General features: G+C 51.9%; 2 protein-coding genes across 2 annotated transcripts; both read right to left on the reverse strand.

Moving 5' to 3' along the window:
* Nucleotides 1–61: 61 nt before the first annotated feature.
* Nucleotides 62–2,749, reverse strand: CXHXorf65 (chromosome X CXorf65 homolog). Its single transcript, XM_074278653.1, has 6 exons — nucleotides 2,387–2,749; nucleotides 1,934–2,020; nucleotides 1,647–1,781; nucleotides 1,184–1,252; nucleotides 378–484; nucleotides 62–187 (listed from the first exon to the last, which is right to left on the reverse strand). The coding sequence occupies exons 1-6, from the start codon at nucleotides 2,409–2,411 to the stop codon at nucleotides 62–64; spliced, it is 549 nt and encodes a 182-aa protein (XP_074134754.1). The 5' UTR covers nucleotides 2,412–2,749.
* Nucleotides 2,750–2,903: 154 nt separating this feature from the next.
* On the reverse strand, nucleotides 2,904–6,079 carry IL2RG (interleukin 2 receptor subunit gamma). The gene is made up of 8 exons (XM_074277285.1): nucleotides 5,928–6,079; nucleotides 5,603–5,717; nucleotides 5,274–5,437; nucleotides 4,938–5,077; nucleotides 4,150–4,312; nucleotides 3,866–3,962; nucleotides 3,622–3,703; nucleotides 2,904–3,319 (listed from the first exon to the last, which is right to left on the reverse strand). Exons 1-8 carry the CDS (start codon nucleotides 6,055–6,057, stop codon nucleotides 3,131–3,133), a joined length of 1,080 nt encoding a protein of 359 aa, XP_074133386.1. The 5' UTR covers nucleotides 6,058–6,079; the 3' UTR covers nucleotides 2,904–3,130.
* Between the last annotated feature and the right edge of the window lie 7,520 nt (nucleotides 6,080–13,599).

Here is a 13,599-nt window from a genome sequence, read left to right on the forward strand (position 1 = left end):
GCAAGAAAGGTCAGTGGAAGCATCCCTACCCTACACTCCACTCCACCCTTTATTGATTAACTTAGCGATGTTTATCTTTCTTTCCAGCAGCTTCAGGTTTAGTCTTGGTAAGTGAAGAACCTCCCCTTCGAGGGCCTGTCTCTTCTTCGACTGTTCCCGGCGCTCCCATCCGTCCTATATTTTTAGTCTAGATGGGGAGGGGGGGAGCGGTTATTAAGCCTGAACATGAAAGGGGGATGCTCTCAACTGGAGAAAATGGCTGTGAGAGCGCAGGGAAGGGCCCAGCTTGGAAAGGCCCAGAAGGGCCATGGCCAGCAGGCCCCAGGGAGCAGGGCTCAGGGGAAGGGTTGTGGGTAAGCAGGGCCAGCGAGTCTCACCTGAATGTTCATGTAAGAGTCTATAGGAGTGATTTTCTTAGCGTCCTGACCACGGAGCATCTTTATTCGACTCTTTTCCAGATAGTCACACTGTGATTTAAGGGCATCTGGGCCCAGGAAACAAAACTTGAGTGCCCCACTAAATGAGGAGATGTCTTATCCTCCTTATGGTCACTAGGACTCAGTGATGCTCTACCCAGCCTAGCCAGTGCCCTCTGTCATTGGACCTTCTCCACCTTGGCCCAGAATGGACAGTGGCCTCACTGTCCAGAGCCAATAAAAACTGTTGGGAACACATCTGAACCCTGGCTTTCTCCAATTACCAGGGAGGAACAGGGACAGAGGCCCACATGGTGGCGACCCAGCGGCCACCTTGCCCATAGCCATGAGAACAGTGATGCAAAGGGAACAGAGAGGGAGAAAGAATGGCCCGAAGGTCAGGGAGCTGGCCCACATGGGCCCTAGCACGCGACACCAGAGAAATAGCTGGTTCGGTGCACTAACTCCTCCTGCCAGTCTCCCGCTTCCAACCTCAAGGCACTTAGCACGGCCTAACTCCGCCCGTGGTCCCTTCCTGAGCTCCAGCTGTGTCCCTGGGACCTGGGTACAGGTCGCTGCACACAGCAGCAGGCCCTTAGGAGGAGTCTGAGGGCTATTCAAGTATTTTAGGGCATTGGGGTCTACAGGGGGCCTGGCCCTAGTCCTCTTCTCGGACCCCCCTCCCCTCGTCCTCAGCACACTCCCTCCCTCCCCCCTGTTCAGATCATCATCCCATGGTGCCCTCCTTGCCCCATCATGCTTCTTACCCAATAACTCTTGCTCTGGATCCTTCAGCAGAGGCACAAAGGCTCTGTAGGCATTTTCATTTCGGGTCCCTGCAAAGAGAGGTTTGAGCTACCCCCCCAAGGAAGCTCCATTGGACTCCCTTCCCCTTTTCCCTCTTTGTCCGGAAGCTTCCCTATATTTATGGGCTCTTCTCAAGATAGGAGTGGGAGCAGGGAGGACCCTAGCCTCTCTTGAGGTCCCCTGAAGCATCAAAGCACCCTGAGCTCAGAGCCAGAGAGGAGTCCTGAGGTCATCTAGTCTAAATCCTGATGAAGAAACAGGGCCAGAGCAGTGAGGCTCAAAAGCAGCAGAGATCCCACCGGAAACTCCATCTGGAGCCACGTTCTGGATTAGGCCTCTGGGGGATGGTCCCGGGGCAGATGGTACAGAGGGCCCTGGGGGGGGAGGGGAACTTTAATCTGGGAGCTACCACCAAGGTCCTACCTGGCAACCCACGTTCCACCTTGCAAACGTAATAGGCGCTCCTGGCTTGGAGGAACTTGGTGGCTGATTCCCCAGGAAACTTGACCAGAAACAAGAGTTTCAGAGTCCCAGCCTCATCACAAAGGTCAATGAGTTCTGTGGGAAGACCCGAGGGAGACTTCAGAGGGTGAACAAAGGAGCGGGGATCACGGGGCAAAGAGGGGCTCCGTGCGGGGCCTGGGGTGGGGTCGGGGATGGGTCTAAAGGGGTTTTGTCCAGTGCCCGGCCCCAGCTGCTGAGCCCCTCACCTGTATCCTGCAGACCCACTTTATTTCGGATATAATGTAGCAATAGCAAGATTGAGCAGTTGGTGTTGACCAGAAATTGCTGGTTATCTGGAAGATACACAGAGGTGGCAAAGACATGTGAGCCCTGGGGGGGGTGGGGGGGAAGATGGAGCCGAGCTCAGAGGCTTCGGCCCTCCCTCAAGTCCCTTTGGTGGCCATGGGACAGCAGGACACTAGGCCTCCCGAGTATGGCAGCGAGACCAGACTGCCCTCCCCTTACTTACAGAAAGCGTCTGAGGCCATGGGGAAGCTCAGATGGCTAGTAAGTCCCCGGGAAAGTTGTGGGGCCCTCTGAGCCCCAGCTAAGGGACTGTCAGGACCCCCCGGGGCCCAGCTAAAAGGATGTCAGGGCCTCTCCCCGCAGGCCCCTCCCTGGCAGGCTCCTGGAGCTTGCCTCCTGGCTCCCCCCCTTACCTCCATGTTTGATGCAAATGAACATGCTCTTTAGCCTGACTTTCCACCTGCCACAAGGGGCCGAAGGGCCATACAGAACCTCAAGTCTGCGGGACACGGGCAGGGGCAGGGAGCAGAATGTCAGGATCCAGATAGACACCAAAAACTGGCCAGGGGCAGAGGTGGGCTGGCTAGTGGAGGCCCTGGTGGTTAACCAGCAGGATCACGGGTGGGGCCCAGGGCTCCCAGTGATTATGACATCAGGCAGAGATGATGAGAGAGGAGATGTGTGCTCCTGTGCTCAGATTGAGAGGGGAGCAACTTTGGGTGGGGGCTGAGATCGAGGATGGCCGGGGCTGGCTCCCAGAACGGCCAGAAAAGGCTCCGAGAGAAGTGTCCCTTTGGACCCGCTCCCCTACCCCCTCCCATTAATCTTCACTGTCTGGGAGCACAACTTGTCCTCTGGTCTGGGCCTGGCCGCCGTTCTGCCCCCTCCCTCCATGTCCCCCTCCACCCACGTACACCACAAACATTCCTGTTTCTCATGAACTGAAACTTTATTATTATTATTTTTTTTATTGATCCAGGAATAGCAGGGAGGAGAGAGGTAGAACCCCAAGAGAAGAAAGAGCTGGGGGGGGATTCAGCACAGCCAGGACAGAGAGAGGGGGGAGCTCCCAAAGAGGGGATACGGCAGGGGGAGGGAAAGAGCATCGTCCCAGGCCAGAGCCTGGCTGGTGACCGCTGGGGTCCGTGAGTCCCGCCTCAGGGTTCGGGGTCCGGGCTGTAGCTTGGAGGAGGGGCCCAATAAGGGCTGTGCTGGCTGCAGGGGGAGCCCCCCGGCCCTTCGGCTTGGGCTCCTGCCTTCGGGGGGAGCTCGCTCACGTGACAGAGCCTCTCACTGTAGTCTGGCTGCAGACTTTCAGCCAGCCCCTTGGACACACCGCTCCAAGTCTAAGAGCAGAGAGCCACCAAGGTTGGAGGTCAGCTTGTGGAATGGGGAGGGGGTGAGGGGAGCAGAAAGAAGGTTCTCACAGCTGGTAAGAGGGAAGGGCGGGGAGCCGCCAGGTTATTCCAGCCCTCCCTCCCACACTCACTGGGCTCCTCCGGGCCCCCACCCCTTGTAGCTGGGCCACATTTGCCAGCTAGTGTGCCCCTCAGCACACACATGTGCACACATATACAACACGCATGTACACACACAACACATGTACACACACAGTGGTTTTCTGTGCATGCTGTGTGCATGTTCTCACCGAGAAGTTCCCCTGGTGCGTGGTAAACAAATCATCTAGGCTCTTGAGGTTGGGGATTCGGGGCATCAGGATCACCCACACCCTGGGAGGGGACAGATGAGGGGCGGGAGCGTCAAGGTCCTGCTTCCAAGGGCCCCTTGGGCAACAAGCCCAGGTAGGACCTGTGCAATCGAGCCCCCCCCCCCAGGAGCCGGCCCAGTTGCCAGCTGTGCCCTCCTCCCCCCACCCCCTCCCTAAGTCTCACCGCTCCAGCCGCGTGAGCATGGTGATGAGAAAGATGAAGCCAGTCAGAAGGCCGAGGGGTACCAGCACAGTCTCCAGCACGGGCAGGGAGGGCTGCTCTAAGGCACCCAAGGGAGGGAGCTCATGGGACGACTCCCATCGGGGGCCCCGAGCCCTCCCCCCCAGCTCCCCTCCATACCGTCCTCCCACACCAAGATGGGGATTTGTCAGAACAGCCCAGGCCAAGGTCGGATGATGTGGCAAAGGGAAGAGGACAGGGGTTAGGGAGTAGAGGGAGAGCTTTACCCCTTGGACTTCTGCCCCCCCAGAGGACCGTGGGGCTCCACTGACTCCACTGCTGGGCATTGCCACAGTAAGGGCTGAAGCGGCTTCGGACCCGGAACTTGTAAAGTTTGTGCTCATCTACGCTGGGCAAGCCGAACTGCTGCCTCTGGTGTACAGATTGTTCCTGAGGGGAGGAAGAGGCCAGAGAAATGAGGGCACAAAGGAGAGGAGCGCCAAGGGGAGGATGCCCCCTAGTGAGTGGCCCCTTCCTCAGCTCCCTCTCTCTGCACCCAGTCTATTGTGATAGGCTCCCAGAACAGGAAATTGAGAGCCGCAGTCGAGGAGCTCCGAGTGGGGTGTCTGGGCCGGCCCTGTGGTCTTCCTGACAGGGAAACGGAAGGGCAGAGAAGGGAAGGGGCTCCCTCGAATCTGGAGGACAAGGATCGGAAGGCAGGCCCTCCGCCTCCAGAATTGGCGCTCCTTCCCACGGGCTGTGCCGCCTCCCTCTCTCTCTTAGGAAGCCTCAGGCCTGTGGGTGCCGGGGTCCCTGCTTTCCTTTCCTTGCTCCCCTCTCCGTCCGGGGTCTGGTGACGCTGTCCAGATGACTTTGTCCCAGGTTAACCCCTAGCTGTGGTTCTAGGCCATCCGAGGCCCAACCTCCCACGTTAGGAGGCATGGCGTGGGGCCCGAGAGCAGACGGAAGAAGAGCTGGAAGCCAGGGAGAGGCGCCGGTCTCCGGGGGCAGAGCTCCATAGAACGGGCTCAGTGGCCATCCTCACAGCCCCCCTCCCACCAACCCCTGTACTCACCATCCAGTCGGAGTCAAGGTTACTCCTATATTGTACCAGGTGCTGCAGGCATGTAGCCTTGTAACTGCTGGTCCAGTGGAGCTCCAGCTGTGAGTCGTTCTCACTGTACACTGTCAAGTTGTCAGGAGCCCAAGGGATCACTGGAGGAAGGGCATGTGGATGAGATCGAGTTACCCTCCTATTCCCCTAGTGACCTTGTCCCTCCTTCTCTCTGGCCCTGATCCCTTGTGTGCCGCTTTCTCTTCCCCTCACCAGTTCCTAGAGCATTATAGGAAAAAAGAAATTCTCCCCCTCCCCCAAGGCTCCTTCCAAAGCCCCTCTCCCCTGCCCTCATACCCAGATCCTGAAGTTTCATTTCCTGCTTGGAATGTCTACCGGGAGCCCGGAGTTCCACGTTGAAGTTGTCATAGATATTAATATCCTCACTGCCAAACCAACAGCCCGAAGTGAGGGCCCCGGTAAACAAGTAGTGGCTACACTCCTTGGGTGGATCCCTGTACCTGAGGGAAACCAAGAGCGAGGCTCAGGCCTTCAGAACCCCCGCGGCCCAATTGGACTCTTCCGGGCAAACCGCTCACCAGCGTCACCGTTTCCCACGAGGCCCCGGTCTCCCGGATCATCCTCTTCTCCCCCCCTCCCCCTCTCGTCCCCGGCGCCCTTCATACCAGTAGTAGAGGGTCAGGTTGGTAGATTGGGGTCCAGAGCTCCTCTCCCAGGTACAGTTCATAAATTCCACATTGAAGACCCAGCACTCTACCTTGGGGAGGGGGCGAGGGAGGGCTGTGGACATCAGGAAGAATCAAGGTTGGAATCGAACAGGGGAAACCCAAGCAACCGCCGGAGTGGGAGAGCGTCTGAGGAAAGGGGCACCTTTCTGCCCATCTTGCCCCCCCATCCCCCGGAAGCTGGCAGGCCCATCAGTTGGGGTACCTAGCTGTGATCCCCTCCCTTCTCTGTCTTCTACCTTGTCCAGGTCCCAGCCCTCCTCACCGGTCAGAGCGTCCTGGCTCCTCTGGGGAGCGGGGGTGCCCAAGCCCACGGCCACCCCCTGCAGTACCAGTAACAGCAGCATTCTGGGGCTGCCTGACTGTTTTGACTGAAATCTCAACTTCACTTTCATTCTCTCTTCATCAGAAGCTCAGGGCCCCTCACCACCCACCCACTTCCTCCTATTACAGCTTCCGGTGGAAATAACCTGCGGGCCCGGCTTACCTCTACCATAGGACCCTGCCGAAGGACCCAGCGTTGGAAAACTGTGTCACATAAACCTTCCCCCAGAACAGTAGGAGGGGAGGAGGTGGCCGGGCAATGCTATCAAGAGAGGCCAGAATTGCTTTGGGAGTCAGGGACCCAGTGCTGTCTCTGGCTGGATTGTGGAAAAATGGACCCCCGACCCCATAGAGGCAAAGGCTGGTGGAAGCCAGCACCCTGAAACCTGCTCTTTGCCTTCCACAGCAACGTGGGTGCCCGGATCTCCCCTGTTCCTTGGGTGCCCGGATCTCCCCTGTTCCTTGGGTGCCCGGATCTCCCCTGTTCCTTGGGTGCCCGGTTCTCCCCTGTTCCTTGGGTCCCTGGATCTCCCCTGTTCCTTGGGTGCCCGGATCTCCCCTGTTCCTTTTAGGCCACTAAGCCACTTCTGGCTCCATCCCTCCACCGTCTGTCCCTCCACTCCCCCTCCATCCCTCCACCGTCTGTCCCTCCACTCCCCCTCCATCCCAGAATCTGATTAACTTTCGTGGTCCTTATCTAGTCCCGCCTCCCTGAGATTTAGACACTTCTATTGCCATCAGATCGGTGTCGGAGGTGGTACTCAAGCCCCCAGCTTCGGAAGCCGAGGCCTTTGGCGGTGCCTCTCTGCTGGCTACGATCTCGTCTGGGGCCTCTGCTGCTCAGGAACCCTCGCTATCCACCTGCCAGTGACTTCCTCCCCATTTCCCCATTAGCTGGCTTTCCCCAAGTCAATGCCTTCTCCCCTTTCTGCAGCTTTCCGGGGAGCACTGTCCCTGAAATGTTTTCCCTCTTGGGTCCCTCCTAGTTTCTCCAGCTTCCTTCAAGACAACTCAAATTCCACCTTCTGCAGGAGGCTATTTCCAGTCTTCCAGCCCCTTCTGAGATTGCCTCTATCTCTTGCTTAGGGGAAATGAGGTTGGCACAGTGGATAGAGTGCTGGGCCTGGAGTTAGGAGTTCAAATCCAACCTCAGACACTTTGGAGCTGTGTGACCCTCCCCCCTGCAAGTCACTTCTTCTGCCTCAGTTTCCTCATCTTTAACGTGGAAATTATAATAGCACTTACTTCCTAGGATTGTTGTGAGGATCAACTGAATAATAATTGTAAAGGGCTTAGCAGATGCTAGACACATAGAAAGTGCTATATAAATGGGAGGTATTATTAGGTATGATTTTTTTTTGCATGCTGTCCCCCCGATTAGTAATGTGAGCTCCTTGACAGCAGGGACCATATTTTTTTCTATTTTATTTTTATTCATTTATTTATTTATTTTGCTGAGGTGATTGGGGTTAAGTGACTTGTCCAGGGTCACACAGACAGGAAGTATTAAGTGTCTGAGGCCAGATTTGAACTCAAGTCCTCCTGACTTCAGGGCTGGTGCTCTATCCACTGTGCCACCTAGCTACCTCAGGGCCATATGTTAAAACTTTTTTTTGGGGGGGGGAGGGATGAGTCTGTGCTAGGCACAGAATAAGCACTCAGAAATTCATTTTTACAGATGAAGCCTGTGGCCTCTGGCCTAAGCACCAGTGAAAGTAAGTGACTTAGCCAAAGCCACAATGGTTACTGAGATTCAAATTCAGGTCCTTTGACTCCAATTGCAGTGCTTTCTCCTGTTGTTTTTCAGTCATTTTGGTCCTGTCTGACTTTTTAATGACCCCATTTGGGGTCTTCTCAGCAAAGATCCTAGAGCAGTTTACCATTCCCTTCTCCAGCTCATTGGACAGATGAGGAAACTGAGGCAGACAGGGTGAAGTGACTTGCTCAGGGTCACACAAGTAGGAAGTATCTGAGGTCAAATTTGAACTTAGGCCTTTCTGACTCCAGGCCTGCCAGCACTCCATCCACTGCAGTGCCACTTAGCCTCTCATACTATATATTGCATAGAAATGCTCAGTTGATTTTTAATCGCGTCCTACTAAACGAAAAAGAAAATAAAATGCAAGCAAACAACACAGAGAGAATGAAAATGCTATGCTGTGAACCACACTCACTCCCCACAGTCCTCTCTCTGGTGCAAATGGCTCTCTCCTATCACAAGATCATTGGAACTGGTTTGAATCATCTCCATGTTGAAGAGAGCGAGGCCCTTCAGAATTGATCATCGGATAGTCTTGTTGTTGCCGTGTACAATGATCTCCTGGTCCTGCTCCCTTCCCTCAGCCTCAGTTCCTGTCAGTCTCTCCAGGCCTCTCTGAAATCCTCCCGCTGGTCATTTCTCACAGAACAATAATATCCCATCACATTCATATACCACAATTTATTCAGCCATTCCCCAACTGATGGGCGTCCACTCAGGTCAACATTCATTTTTTGTAAGATTTTGTGTCCCAAATTTTCCTCTTTCCTTCCCTTCCTTCCTCCCTCCCCAAGACAGCGAGCAATCTGATCCACGTTCAATGTGTGCAATCCTTTTAAACACATTTCCATATTATATATTCCAAACAAATCACATCTTCTTTTTTCCCAAGCAACCTTGCTTCCACATTGTTCTTAGGGTAGAGCTAACCCTCCCTACCACATAACTCCTTTTCAGTTTCCATTTCTGGTCTATTGAGTGCCAATAGGGATCTCCTGGGACTTTTAGAGAAAGGAGTGATCCCTCAAGCTTCCTCTCCCTCCCTTAGTGGTGTTGGTGGACTGTTACTGGAATTCCAGTTTCCATAAGTTCAAGTGTCATTCCTGCTCAGCTAAGTCCCCAATTCAGCTCACTCCAGTTCCCTTTTGCTCCCTCTCGATCCATTTCTTCATGACCAGAATGCCTGCTGGACTTTTGAGTCTCTTTCCCTCCTGCCTTGCCTTCCTCCATCAGTTATCCAAGAGGCTTATGGTTTCTTACATTTTTCCTCTTCTTTCCATTCATATAAGGGGCAGCTAGGGGGCGCAGTGGAGAGAGCATCAATCTTGAATTCAGGAGAACTCGAGTTCAAATCTGGTTTCAGACATTTAACACTTCCTAGCTGTGTGACCCTGGGCAAGTCACTTAACCCCAGCCTCAGGAAAACAAACAAACAAACAAACAAACAAACAAACAAACAAATAAATAAATAAATAAATAAACAAACAAACATTCATATGAAGACCCTCATTCCTGGATTGTTGGAATAGTCTCCAAAGTGGTCTCCCTGTTTGCGTTCTCCACCCTGGCCAATCTCTTCTCCACAGCACTGCCAAGAGAGTCTTCTTACAGATCTGACCATTTTCTTTCCCTACTCAGAAACGTTCAGGAGCTAACCTTCGCTTGCTGAATGAAGCAATTCTTTACCCAGAATTCATGGCTAAATTCACAATGTGGCTCCCACCTACTTTCCTCACTACCCTTGCTGTATTCCAGATTCAACCTGCTCCTGACTGTTCACAAACTATCCCCCCAGTTCTTGGGACTCCCACATCCCTTACCCCCTATTTCCCATCTACATTTATAAATGAGTGAGTGAATGAAAAAAGTACTGTGTAAGTACTTTTACTTATAGTACAGCACCTACTGTGCGCCAGGTACTGTGCTAAGTGCCAAAGAGACAGCCCTCCAGGCATTTACATTGTAATGGGAAGGGGACACCACAGATACAGGAGTGATGGCCAGGACGTGTTTGGTCTGGGCGATTCCAAGGGTAGTGAATGAGATCACAAATCAATCGATTGACATGCCCTTCCCAGAAATGCCTTCCCCAAATTTTTAAAATTTGTTTATCATTTCTTTACTTTGAACATTTTTTTCCCCTGAATTCCAAATTCTTTCCCTCCCTCCTGTCCCTCCCCATCCATCTCAAAGACAAAAAATGTGAGGTCAATTACACGTGTGAAATCATGCAAAACCTATTTCTAGATTGGCCATGTTGCAAAAAAAAAAAAAAAAAGTAGAAAAATATGCTTGTCACCACTCAGAGTTCAATAGTTCTCTTTCCGGAAGTGGGAAGCATTTTCCACTATGTATCCTTTGGAATCGTCTTGCATCATTGTCTCGATCATCAGCTAAGTCATTCACAGTTGGATTATTACTATGGTGCCATTACTGTGTACAATGTTTCCCTGGCTCTGCTTGCCTAACTGTATCAATTCATATAAATGTTCCCATGTTTTCCTGAAGCCATCCTACTCATTTCTTTTTTTTCCCCCTTATTTATTTTTATTTTTATTTTTTTAAATAGTTTTTATTTGCCAGATATGTGCATGGGTAATTTTACAATATTGACAATGGCCAAAACTTTTGTTCTAATTTTTCCCCTCCTCCCCACCCCCCCATGGCAAGTTGAACAATACATGTTCAATATGCTAGAGTATAAATTAAATACAATATATGTATACATGTCCAAACAGTTGTTTTGCTGTACAAAGAGAATCGGACTTTGAAACAGTGTACCATTAGCCTGTGAAGGAAATCCAAAATGCAGGCGGACAAAATTCTTTCTTTCTTTCTTTCTTTTTTTTTTTTTTTATAGTAGTCCCATACACGTTAAATATGTTCAAGTATGTGTTAAATCCAATATATGTATACATATTTATACAGTTGTCTTGCTACACAAAAAAATCGGATTTAAAAAGAAGGTAAAAATAACCTGGGAAGAAAACAAAAATGCAAGCAAACAAGAATAGAAAGCTACTCATCATTTCTTGTAGCAAAATAGTATCTCTTCAAAATCATATACCACGACCTGTTGAATTATTCCCCAATTAATGGGCAGTTCCTCAGTTTCCAATTCTTGGCCACCACTGAAAGAGTCGCTATAAATATTTTTGAATTGATGGGTCCTTATCCCCCGTTTTGATCTCTTTGGGATATAGACCTAGTAGTAATATTAGGAGGGCTGAGATTATGCACAATTTTATAGCGCTTTGGGTATGGTTACAAATTGTTCTCCAGAAAAGTGTGTGTTGTGTGTCTTTCTTTCTTCCTTCCTTCCTTCCTTCCTTCCTTCCTTCTTTTCTTTTTTTCTTTCTTTCTTCTTTCTTTCTTTCCCTCTTCTTTCTTTCTTTCTTCCTTCCTTTCTTTCTTTCCTTCTTTCTTTCTCTTTATTTCCTTCTTTCTTTCTTTCCCTCTTCTTTCTTTCTTTCTTTTCTTTCTTTCTTCCTTCCTTTCTTTCTCTTTCTTTCTTTCCTTCTCTTTCTTTCTTTCTTTCTTTCTTTCTTTCTTTCTTTCTTTCTTTCTTTCTTTCTTTCTTTCTTTCTTTCTTTCTTTCTTTCTTTCTTTCTTTTTCTTCCTTCCTTCCTTCCTTCCTTCCTTTCTTTCTTTCTTTTCTTCCTTCCCTTCCTTCCTTCCTTCCTTCCTTTTTTTTTTTTTTTTTAAATCATCCCTTTCTGGTTCTGTCACTTTCTTTTATGTCGCGTTTTTTATTGTTGAGTCTTTTCAATTGCATCGGACTCATCTCTAGCCCTTTGGGGATTTTCCTGCCGAAGATAGTGGAGTGATTTGAATTTCTTTTTTCCAGCTCAGTTCACAGACGAGGAAACTGAGTCAAACGGGGTAAAGCGCAGCCAGCTAGAGAGTGTCTGAGACCAGATCTTCTTGACTCTGGCCCAACCGCAGCGCCACCTAGCCACCCCGAATGCCCTATAAATGTTAGCTATTGTTAGGAGTTTCAGTCAGCCTGCCTCTTCCCCGTTCCCCTTCCCCCTCCCTCCCCCCCCCCCCCCCCGGCCCAGTCCATTTATAATTAGCGTCCAAGTGTGTTCAAATAAACCTCCCCACCCAGCTTGTTCCAAACGGGCCCCCTGGTCTCCACTCCCAGTAGCTCCACGCTGCCACGGCCTTGCTTAACAAGGCTGCAAGAGTTCTTCCAGGCTCTGCTCGCTCCCGGCTCGGAGCCGGCAGAGTCATTTTCAGGCCCAAAGCCTGGGTTTAAGCAAATCTCATCCTTTCTCCCCGAGCTCTGCGGGTAGGTCTCTATCGCCTCTAGGAAAGAAACAAAAGCCAAACGGTGGCCGCTCGGCCGCCTTTGAAAGCCTTTCCCTTGCCTTGGGAGGCTTTAACTTAAGCAGGGAGCTCCTCGAGGGCAAACGCTGCTTTCGCCCTTCTTTGTCTCTTTCTCTGCGCTTCACACCCTGCTGGGCACCGAGAGGTGCTGCCCGCCGCTCGCCCACCGAGCCGCCAGCAGATTGTTTCCCCGCCTCCCGCCTCCCTTTTTAGACAAAAGTCCGGTCCCCAGCGCTGGCCTTTGAACAGGAAGCCTGGCTCGCTTGCCTCGGCTCACACAGGACGTTCTTTTGATTTATTTAAGTTGTTTTGGACGGATTTTATTTTCACACGGGATCCATTCGCCTCCTGGGCGACTGGAGGGAGCCAAGGAGATAATAATATACGTGAAGTGCAGATGCTTGCTCCATCATTTCCCCGCCCCCCAGCCCCACGTCCTTTCTCCCTCCCTCCTAAAGGATCTGTGAACAAAATAGAGAAGGTGGGGGTGGGGGTGGAGAGGGACTCGGGGGAAGGGTCGGGGGGCAGAGGGACCCTTGAGCTAAACTACCCGACAGATTGAAAACCTCGCCTTTTCCAGACAATCGGGACGGACCTCCTGTGGCCTGCCCCCTGCCCCCCGTGCTCCGAAGGCATTCCCTTTCCCTTTTGGTCTTTCACAATCAACCTTTAAGCCCCTTCCGAACTCAAACCCGAGGCCGGCGGCGGCTTGAGTGCCTCTGTCCGGCCGCAGTTCCTGTTCTATATAGCGCTTTTCATGCGCCAGGCATTTTACAAGAGGCACTGGGTCCTCACAACCACCTCGGGAGGGGAGAGGCTGTTATTATTATTCCCATTTTACAGCTGAGGAAACTGAGGGAGGCAGAGGTCGAGATGACGTGCCTAAGGTCACCCAGCCTGGGGAAGTGGTGGAAGCTGGACTGGAAGGCAGGTGTCCCTGACTCTTTACTTTGTATCGCCATCGATACTTTCTGTAAACTTTGCAGCTAGTTTGTATCGATTTGTATCTGAGGATATCGGCTGCAGGAGCGCTGCTCCGGAGCTCGGGTGGGCTCCCCCGCCCCCAGGGGGGCTGGATTCCCAGAGCATTTAGTACGCCACTCAGCATCGTATTTAGTACGCTTCGGAACTGCTGGAGCGATCCATGGGTTCTTTGACCTTCCTAGCTAGACCGGAGTCCTCCGTCCGGGAACTTCGGTCACTCCCTCCCGCTTCAACCATTTTCTAACTTGCCTCCCTTATGCTTCTCTTACTAAATCATAAACTCCCTGAGGGCCGGAACTGTGTATTGCTCCGTTTGGTAAATCGAACTAGGAAGGCACGCGGACGGGGGAGGGATGGGGAGGAATGGGGGGGCACTTGGAGCCCGGAGCAGGAACTTGCTAAAGGCTCCCCGAATGGAAAGTAGAAAAGAGCATGCGTAAAATGAGGCGGTGCCCTTAGTGACCTCGGAGGTCTCTTGGGTCGTTAGCCAATGAGGACCCTGTGGTACTAGTGATAGCATAAGTGGGGCTCCTGGGTA

The sequence above is a fragment of the Sminthopsis crassicaudata genome, chromosome X, assembly GCF_048593235.1.
Source record: "Sminthopsis crassicaudata isolate SCR6 chromosome X, ASM4859323v1, whole genome shotgun sequence".
NCBI lineage: Eukaryota > Metazoa > Chordata > Mammalia > Dasyuromorphia > Dasyuridae > Sminthopsis > Sminthopsis crassicaudata.

Excerpts from the sequence above, each read along its gene's own strand:
- CXHXorf65 (XM_074278653.1), bottom strand. The coding sequence starts at position 2,411 with ATGTTCATTTGCATCAAACATGGAG. Across the intron at positions 1,782-1,933 it reads AGTGGGTCTGCAGGATACAG|AACTCATTGACCTTTGTGAT; the intron begins GTGAGGGGCTCA and ends GTCTTCCCACAG. Across the intron at positions 1,253-1,646 it reads GGTGGAACGTGGGTTGCCAG|GGACCCGAAATGAAAATGCC; the intron begins GTAGGACCTTGG and ends CTCTCTTTGCAG.
- IL2RG (XM_074277285.1), bottom strand. The coding sequence starts at position 6,057 with ATGAAAGTGAAGTTGAGATTTCAGTCAAAACAGTCAGGCAGCCCCAGA. Across the intron at positions 5,078-5,273 it reads AATGAAACTTCAGGATCTGG|TGATCCCTTGGGCTCCTGAC; the intron begins GTATGAGGGCAG and ends CCCTTCCTCCAG. Across the intron at positions 3,704-3,865 it reads ATGCTCACGCGGCTGGAGCG|GGTGTGGGTGATCCTGATGC; the intron begins GTGAGACTTAGG and ends GTCCCCTCCCAG.